We start from the raw sequence: 9,610 nt of genomic DNA on the forward strand, positions 1-9,610 counted from the left end.
ATCCCTACAGCCAGATTCAATGATGTTGTCATCCATCTGAGCTAGCTTTTGGAGATACATGTCTCGTGATAACGGCTTCTGTAGATCCTGTCCTATTTTGTGTCTGACTTAGTTCAGTCATATTGTAGATGCTTGATTCGCCTTGAAAGTCCATTGTTGCCTTTAAGTCCTCTTCACTATCTATAGTCACAGTAAGAGTGACTGGACAGTCCTTAAATCTGCAGTAACGTAGGCACCTTAAAACAGGACCTGCTTTTTAGGATCCAAAAGTCTTCCATTTGTGTCTTTTAAATGAAATTGAGCAGTATGTATGATGTACGATGGTCCCCAGTCCTTCAGCATTTATATTGGTCCATTTCAGTCTGTTTTTTGATGTTGTTAATTTTGTCCCAGTCTTTACTGTCAATGAAAAAGTATGACGGTTTCTGTGGGACTGTGATCTTGATAAACCCATCATCTTCTGAAGTGCTGTCCCAAACAAAGTTTAAAATTTTACGGTGCTATTGCTCTGTCATAAGAGTAGCACGTATGTGATCAATTAGTGTACTCATTACTCAAAGTTGTCTAGTATAACCAGATAATTACATTTAACTGTGTTCATCTTTTAAATTAAAAACACACACGCAATCCCAATTCCAAAAAGAATGGCATGCTGTTTAAAGCGCATTTGATGATTTGCAGATCCCTTAAACCCATATTTTATTCACAGTAGAAAATATTTTTTTATATTTATGTATGTTTTACACAGTGTCGCAAATTTTTGGGAATTGGGGTTGTGTGTGTGTGTGTGGACGCACAAGGCCTGCAGAGGGGATGGTGGCAGCTGTGGCCCATGTTTCTGAGAAAAGACCAGCAATATTTAGCATTTCAGATAGAGGGCCTAAAACATGAATGGTGTGGTAGGTAAAGGTAAAGACCAACATGCTTGGCTGATTTTGCTCCATAGTCCTCTGTTTGGCTGTGGTGGGTCTCATCAACAAGAACCATGATTCAGCTTGGAGAAGGAGGTGCAACATCTAACGGACTGGTGCAAAGTCAACAACTTGTTCCTGAATGTCAACAAGACCAAAGAGATGGTTGTGGGCCTCAGAAGACCACAGAGTGACCACACTCCGCTGAACATGGATGACTCCACCGTGGAGATTGTCAAGAGCATCAAGTTCCTCTGTGTTCACTTGGTGGATGACCTCACCTGGTCCCTCAACACCAGCTTCACGATCAAGAAAGCCAAGCAGTGGCTCCACTTGCTGAGGAAGCTGAGGAAAGCCCATCTTCCTGCCTTCATCCTCACCACATTCTACAGGGTGACCACTGAGAGAATCCTGTGTACTTGCCTGGTATGGTAACTGCACCACAGCAGATTGCAAGGAAATTTTCAAAGCATTCAGGCTCTTACAACCAGAGTGTGCAACAGCTTCTGACTACACAACAAAACATGTACACTGCCACCTTATACCTTTGTAATGTTTACAGTAGGTGTCCCTATCTGCACTTTATGGCTGTCTCAAACATTCCATAAAAGGAACATGCTCTGGTCGGTGCTGGTCCTTGCTGTTGTACCTATAGTGTTTGTGCAGTATGCATACTGTTGTATAGTCTCTGTGCTGTGTGTATAGTCAGCAAATAATAATAATGAACAAAACCGATAAACAAATTGCCAGAGCTGGCAATTGCAATTGATGGATGGCAAAGAAGAAACATCCAAACTGACAGAGGTCCACATTCAGACAACACAGGCCATAACCCACGAATAACAATTTGTTATGGTTGAAAACACACATTTTTAATGACCAGTGATATATTTTCACATAAGAGATCGTCCAGTGATAAAAGAGATGACAGAAATGTGTCGATGGAAATGGCCCACTTAAGGTAATAAAAGAAAGTACATTCCAGGAAACCGAGGGTCTATCTGGCCACTGCAGGTTCAAATCTAAGTTTATTAACAACATAGCATAGAAATTAAAATTAAAGCTACATTAATTGTCAAATCAGAACTTCCTGCAATTTATTGTGTGGTCAGTGGCAACAGGAAGTTTCCTTTAAACAGCACAGAGTAAAAACTAGTTGACATATGGGATTTTGGAAGACCTTTATTTTGAAATGCTACATCTGAACTTCCTGTAAGTTATTGTGCCACACTGTGGAGTGGTCCAGTATTACTGTGAAGTCAGATTGGTTTGTGTAAGCAGGAATAAAGATAAATTTGGGAAAAACTGGGAAGGACTCCAGACTCCTGCTTGACATGTGCTCCCCCTACTATTGCAATAAAACCTGTGCCCTTTGTTCAGGATGCCTGCTTCTGATCTAAGCAAATGGGAGAAATGTTACTGTTCAATCATGACACAAACTGGTCTGCAGGCGTCACCACTGGACTGAGTAATGGATCAGCAGACAATATTGATTTCATCGCCGTTTGACGATTTTAAATGTAGAACATTCACTTAGTTGTTTTGACTTTTGACTCTGATGTAATCACATAATTGAAGACATATAATATTGACTGCTACTGGACTGCTCTCTAACTGATATATAGTGTGAAAAAACAAGTACTGTTTTTACTAGCCCCATGAAATCCCAATATTCCTATATTTAATCCAGGCACTTCAGCAACAACCTTGACAGGAGAATTAGAAGGAAAACATCACTGTCTTTTTTTTTCTCCTTCTGTGGTTTTATTTGAGTTTTTCAGGTTATATCTAAAGACACGGTTCATAAAATGCCTTCACACCTGTTATGAACCATCTGTGACATAGCATGTGCATAAACTCAATCATTAACTCACCAGAATGGCTGATAGTAATAAATCAGTGCCACCAATCAATACACAGACAATGAATATTTCTTTTGGATCATTAGTATACAGTATATTAGTAATTTCACATCAAAATGTCATTGTTTCATTACAGCACAAACATAATATTGACAAAAGTATTTAACATCATACTGTGGATTATTAAAGACAATGACATGACGCATCCTCACCATGTGGAGATTGACATTTAGTGGTGGTAACACACCGAGGAAGAAAATACATTCTACATATTTGTTAGACAACAAGAGCTATTGGGAAAGAAACCCTTTTTCTTTCTTCTTTGTCTTTTTTTTTTCTTTTTTACAACAAAATTACACAGGGCACAGAGCACTGCATACAGCATGGCCGATCAGTGCACTGTTAATTTGGTAATGGTCAAGTGACACAAGTTGTTAACACATCCAGAGATTCCAGTGTGGAACTAAACAGAATGAGACTTTTAGCTTCTGGAAAAAGTAAAGAAATATATTTAGACAACTCTGATGGAACTCAGGGTTTATCAGGAAGATGGCTGCTTTAGTCTGCAAAAAATTTTGGGGTCAACCTCTTGGATGTGTAGAGCACAAAACATTAATCAACATTATACCAGTATCTCTGGTAAATAATGTCAAAGGAGTTCTGATTAAAACACTTTGTCATTTGCACAATTGGATATAGCATCAGCACATATGCCAAGCTAACATATAAAGCACTGTGAAGTACTTCTTTTTTTAGAGAGCTTTGGGAAAATATTGTTACTATTTGGAATTTTCCTGATGAGATCTATGACTTGCCTAGAATCCCTGGAAGAGTTGCTAAATAAATGATAGCGATAGCCACACGATTCAGCAATCTTCCTGAGGGGAACACATGCGCCAACGTACTGATCCAGGTCTCCTCTCAGGTCCTCTCCATGTGTCAGCAGAACGATTGTGCTGTCTCTGATCCTCCAGCCAAACTTGTCCTCCAGCCTTTCTAATATTCCTTGCTCATAATCCGTGAACCTGCCCAACTGTAACACGAGCAACACCACACACTGACCTTGCTGAAGGTACTTCTTGCACTCATTTATCTGTTGCTCTGAGTTATTGAGTTCATCATGAAAGAAATCTGGAGTGTCGACCACTCTTACTGGCACCCCGAAAGGTTTCTGTATTATTTTGACCTCACACTGAGTGGTGATCGGCATGGAGCTTGGCTCAGATTTAAAAAGCTGCCAGGGATCCAGCTCAGGGTTCCCAGCAGTCAGAATGGTGTTTGCAGATGCACTCTTTCCAGTCCCTGTTAGTCCCAGCAGAACAATGTTAAATATGTTGTCCAACACTCCATTAGCACTGTTACCTGGAGGACAAGGTTAGAGCAAAATTTTCAATGGTTCTGATAAAATTATTTAGTCAAAAGACATAAAAGCTGGGAATGCCGATAATTACACACTTGGATATCTCAGCATTGTTTTGCCTCTCAGTTAAAGGGACATGATCAAGGACAGATATGGAATATTAATTTCCCATACTTGCTGCATCTGCTGAAGTCCTGCTCCAGCACATGCAGCACGTTTCAAAGCTTTTATTGTCATATGCACAGTAAGGAAACAGGTTTCGCTGTATAATGACATTCTTACTTTGCTGTCCCTACTGAATAACATAAAAAAGTTTAAGGTTTAAAACAAAAGATAGAATAATTTAACAAAATAGGCAATTTGAAAAAGACCATGCAAAGTAAACATAAAATATAAAATATAAACTTTGAACAAGAAGGTAAGGTAAAGCTATATACAGCTACATCACTAGCCAAATACACATTCAAGAAATGCCCGCTGAGAACAGCTGAACCCACTGTAGCCAATTTAATGTGTCTTATATTCTTCCCAACCATTGTTTTGAATCAGGTATTTTCAAATGATTTGCTGCTTCAGTATGATAACATTTTATAACCAAATGCAACTGAAAGTAATTAGAACCAGAGACTTACCTGTTCCCTCATAGTAACACAGAGGCTGGCCATCACGCCTGAAAAAGTTATCATAATTATTATAAATCACTAGATAATAGCAATAAAGAGGTCCTGTCCTGCTTTGGGCTAGTTCATGTTCATTCATATTTCTCAGAGTGGGTTTCTGAAATTGGCCTTTTTGGAAATCTGGAGTATATAGTTGTAATATGTAGTAGTATTTGTTTAATAATTTACAAATCAACATACTTGCAAACAGTTTTATTTTTAAAGAGACAGTTCACCCCAAAATCAGAAGTATAAATTTTTCCTCATACCTGTACTGCTGTTTGTCCATTTAGATTGCCCATACCCCCCCCCCCCCCCAAAAAAAAACCAAACAAACAAAAAAAACCCACAGGAACATTTCAGCTCTTCAAGCAGCCTGATGAAAGCAACCATTTATGAGAAATTATACTGAGAACCACAAGCTAGCCCGCAAGTAGGTTAGGACTTTTGCTCTTAATACACATGACAACCCTGATTTAATGAAATTTCTACCTTCTCTTCTCTAAGGCTGTCCTTCTTTGTATCACGACGTCTTGGCTGTAGTTCTTGTAGTCATACAGGAACGTCTGTCGACCACAACACGACGCCCTACATTCACGAGCCAGATTTTCATTGGATGCCAACCAAATGTTGAATAAGCCATTTAGATGACGGAGTGAAGCAAAGCTTTCTTGGTCCGGTAACAGGATGACCAAGTGTGTTGTGATGTTTTCACCAAAGGAATCTTGAAGTTTACGCACTTGAGCCATTATTATTTGTTCTTGGGTGTTGTCTGAAACCAGTATGAACAGATCAGGTCCAGGGTAAGATAATGCCATGAAGTCAATAATCTGCTGGTCTGGGTGCTGATATTCTTCATCAAAGAAATCAGGTGTATTGATGACTTTGAACGTTCCGTCGTGTGCCACAACAAAATTTTGTGACGTTGTGACAAAAGCGTTGTCATTTAGGATCATATTTCCAATGCTGTTCTTTAACTGAACTCTTTTTCCAAACAGAGCAACAGTTATCTTTTCAGGATATGCTGTAAGAGAATAAACACCAGGTTTATTGCTAAGTAGGTTTTCACATAGCAGGAATTTACTTTGGTATTTGGTAAACATAGTAGAAAACAGAGAAAGATTAAAATTAAGTACTGCAAGTCAAGGCAAAGAAATAGAAAACAGAAATTGACAATAAAATATAAAACATAAAAACATGTACAATATGATATGATTTAAATGAAAAAAAAGTTTTTTTTTTTTTTTTGCAGAAATGTACAAAATATTGACCAGAGAAGTAGGAAGTATAATGATTTATTTATTTTTTTTTAAAAAAGGTTTGTAAGCCTGCCTGCCAGTGAACTACCTCCAGAAGAAGAAGAATCAGCTTTATTGGCAGTATATATATATATATATTTGCATACACACCCTGAATTTGTCTTCTGCATTTATCCCATCCTTAGTTGAACACACACAGCAAATTAAATGCAGTGAAACACACAGGAGCAGTTTTCTAACTAATCACTCCACCACACCCAAATTTTTCCTGCCTGTTCAGTGGGGGAATTGAACTTGCGACCCTCCAATCACAAGCTGCTTCTCCAACCTCTGGGCCACAGCTGCCCCCCAAAGATACAAATTCAGCCTTATGAATGTCCAAAAGTACCACTATCAAAGAATGAAACATTTGTTGAATCTATCTAACAAATCTTGTGACCAAAAGATTTACATTACTGTCTGTAACTTCAGTATCTCTGATATGAGTGTTGGGAAGTCCTGGGAAGTTTTTTTGCATCTACACCTCCCAAAAGCATTGAAAAAGAGAAAAAATAAGTATCACTTACCCGGTGGAGGTCTGATGGAATGCATTTTAGTTTCTTAGTGGAGCACAGACAGCAGGCAGGTTTCACTGGACTCTCTGGATCAGTTTGGAAGGCTGTCAGACTGTGTCCCATTGATATAGGCTGATCCGCCCTGTGGGAGGAGTGCTGAAAACTGCTTCACATAAAAACAGTTGTGAGCTCTGTTTTGGTCACTCTCCAAAAAAATCAGCGACAGAGAGCGATGGGTAACTTCTCATCAATCCCTGCAGGTGAAATAGGTTTCTAAGCCTTTTTCAGCTCCTTTTACTAGATTACAGACAACATTGTCCTAATTCTGTGCTGTTTTTTTTCACCTGTTAAAATACTTTTGTATTTCACAATATATTTGTGTTTGCAGGTCCCCCGCTGAGGATTGTGATGATTGGAAAAACTGGAGTTGGGAAGAGTGCTGTTGGTAACACCATTGTTGGTAGAAATGCTTTCCACTCTTCAGCGAGTGCACAGTCTGTGACAGAGAGCTGTGAGAAAGAACGGGTCAAAAGTCACAGAAAGATCCATGTGATTGACACACCAGGGATTCTGGATACATCTAAAAGTGCAGAAAGCATAAAGAAGGAGATTGCAAAATGCATCCAGGTGTCCTCTCCTGGCCCTCATGCCTTCCTGCTAGTCATCCAGATTGGCAGATTCACCAAAGAAGAAGAGAACTGCGTCCAAGCCCTGGAGAAAATCTTTGGACCCGAGGCATCAAAATACATGATTGTTCTATTCACGCGTGGGGATGAGCTGCAGGGCAGAAGCATTCAGGACTATGTGCAAACAGGCCACCCAAAACTTCAAGAAGTAATTAACAGGTGTGGTAACCGCTACCATGTCTTCAACAACAAGAAAAGGAGGGACAGAAGGCAAGTGGTTAAGCTGATTAAGAGGATAGATGAGATGGTGGCAGCAAATGGAGGGAAGCACTTCAGTGAAGAAATGTATGAAGAGGCAGAACAGACTCTGCAGCAGCAGACAAAGGAAAGAGACAAAGCAGAGGAGGGGGTTTATGACTTCTCCTTCATGTCTGAGCTGCTGCGGAGGGTCCTTCTGTTTCAGGCCATACTAGCTGCTACTGCACAGGACAACATCAACGACCTGGACCACTCCGTCGCCACATCCTACTCCAATGTGAGTCCTGTTGATTGATGAAAAATAGCCATCACTTCCATCACCTCAAGTATTTTACAGTCCAGATGGAAAGTTACGGGTTAGTTCTTTTGTTATGTTTTTGTCGCCAAAGTGCCTAGAAAAACAGGCCGATTTTCATCAGACACGTTTAATGCAAATAAACTATAGATACTGTGATTGTATTTGTGATTAAACAGTAACCTAATTGGTCATTTGTGGTCATTGATTAGTCCTGAATAAATGACTGATCAGTGACATTTTACTTGTCAGTTATTTCTTTGTCCAGTAAAATCACCAAAAGGTATCAGGTTTGTCAGTGTGTGAATTTGCTTGTTGTTTTTTCTTGGATGATGATCCTCTCTCATTATTTTTTTTTCTAAATCTTTTTCATGTAAATTAACAATAAAGAGATATACTATATGCAAGTAGCCAAATATTTGACCACATACAGTGTTTGTTATTAGGTGTTGCTTGAACATATTATACATAAAATCTCTGTTTGTATGTTTGAAATAGGGTCACTGGTGCTCTTCCTGTTCTGGAATATTTGCACCTTTTTTTGATTGTCCATTGTCCAGCAGTTGATGTGTAAAGTGTTCATGAGTGCATAACTGGAATCATTATCAACACTTCATAATCCTATTTATAAATTCAGTTAGATTTAGTAGGTTGTAGATTTATTTAAAAAGTGCGACATTTGTATGTATGTATGTATGCATATGTATTGTAATTCAATTCATCATCTGAGGAAGAGATTTCAGGAAACAACACGCGATATTCATTTACAGATGTGAGGAACACTTCACACAAGTTAAAATACGGCCCAAACTTTTGGGGACCAATTGGGAAAATGTTTGATCATCTCCAGACGACTGTGACCACTCCACTCCTCAGTGCGCCTCAAGGATTGCAGACTCCAGTCATGGCCCAGTGAGTGAGAGGTTTACCTGCTCTTTCTCCCAAAGTAACACTGCCTTTCAGTGTTAGATATTGACAAGAGATCAAACTCAGTGTGAAGCTTAAGGCATTGATTGTAAAGTGTAGGGGTCGGGGTAGTAATATATTATGTGTCAATCTTTAGGAGCTGATCTGAGACCCCGACCAGCCTGGCCAGTTGTGCTCTTTTCAAATGAATAGATATAGGAAGAGACGGTGTCCACAAGTAGACTTCCCTTACGTCCCACAGGGTGCCTCTTGCAATGTCAGGAGTATCATTCACTTTGAAAAGAATAGAGATTTAATGTGAAAATCTTCCAATATCAAAGAGGAAAGTCTCCACTGAAGAGCTGTGATTAAGCAAATGTGAGCTGCATAAAGTTGGTGCCACACTGGAAGGCCCACTACTGCATCATACAAGCACAGAGTTCTGGTGGGGAGTCTGTGCTGATGTACCACATTAGTAACATTTTTGGGCTCACTGTAAAGAGTCCAAGAGTTTCATCAGGTTTCTCTGATTCGTGATCAGAAGAAAGAAATGGTACACTCTGGACACTCTTCCTTCTTCCCCCAACGCCTTTCCCACCTTTGGGGCTTTGCATATCTCATATCATAGCTCTTCAAAGATTTCAAGGCTGGTCGATGGATGTTTCGATAGATGTTTCGATAGATGAAGGTCTGATAAGAACAGAATAACAATGAAATCACCTCTCAAAATCAGATTATGGTTGTTTACATTAGGGAGAGGGGGAAAAACATAACCAATAAATCTGTATCACACTACACTGAGAATTTGGGGATGTGGGTACCATTGAAAATCTTTCATTAAAAGCTTAAATGGGACTGACTGAATTCAGAATTTAAATATGAAAAAGAAAACATCGAGAATCAGAGAAAATGAAATACAA

The 9,610-nt window shown here is 39.3% G+C and overlaps 2 protein-coding genes across 2 annotated transcripts; one reads left to right on the plus strand and one right to left on the minus strand.

Moving 5' to 3' along the window:
• Nucleotides 1–2,663: 2,663 nt before the first annotated feature.
• Nucleotides 2,664–6,727, minus strand: LOC124051934 (GTPase IMAP family member 8-like). The gene is made up of 4 exons (XM_046375737.1): nucleotides 6,618–6,727; nucleotides 5,285–5,816; nucleotides 4,766–4,803; nucleotides 2,664–4,135 (listed from the first exon to the last, which is right to left on the minus strand). Exons 1-4 carry the CDS (start codon nucleotides 6,640–6,642, stop codon nucleotides 3,492–3,494), a joined length of 1,239 nt encoding a protein of 412 aa, XP_046231693.1. The 5' UTR covers nucleotides 6,643–6,727; the 3' UTR covers nucleotides 2,664–3,491.
• A 94-nt stretch (nucleotides 6,728–6,821) lies between these two features.
• LOC124051935 (GTPase IMAP family member 7-like) lies at nucleotides 6,822–8,365 on the plus strand. Its single transcript, XM_046375738.1, has 2 exons — nucleotides 6,822–6,865; nucleotides 6,994–8,365. Exons 1-2 carry the CDS (start codon nucleotides 6,838–6,840, stop codon nucleotides 7,782–7,784), a joined length of 819 nt encoding a protein of 272 aa, XP_046231694.1. The 5' UTR covers nucleotides 6,822–6,837; the 3' UTR covers nucleotides 7,785–8,365.
• The last annotated feature ends 1,245 nt before the right edge of the window (nucleotides 8,366–9,610 follow it).

Source organism: Scatophagus argus, chromosome 20 (genome assembly GCF_020382885.2).
Source record: "Scatophagus argus isolate fScaArg1 chromosome 20, fScaArg1.pri, whole genome shotgun sequence".
In the NCBI taxonomy this organism is placed as follows: domain Eukaryota; kingdom Metazoa; phylum Chordata; class Actinopteri; family Scatophagidae; genus Scatophagus; species Scatophagus argus.

Coding starts and splice junctions, on each gene's coding strand:
- LOC124051934 (XM_046375737.1), bottom strand. CDS start 6,642: ATGCATTCCATCAGACCTCCACCGG. Junction 5,817..6,617: donor TTCCATCAGACCTCCACCGG/GTAAGTGATACT, acceptor ATTCTCTTACAG/CATATCCTGAAAAGATAACT. Junction 4,804..5,284: donor ACAGCCTTAGAGAAGAGAAG/GTAGAAATTTCA, acceptor TAACTTTTTCAG/GCGTGATGGCCAGCCTCTGT.
- LOC124051935 (XM_046375738.1), top strand. CDS start 6,838: ATGGGTAACTTCTCATCAATCCCTGCAG. Junction 6,866..6,993: donor CTTCTCATCAATCCCTGCAG/GTGAAATAGGTT, acceptor TTGTGTTTGCAG/GTCCCCCGCTGAGGATTGTG.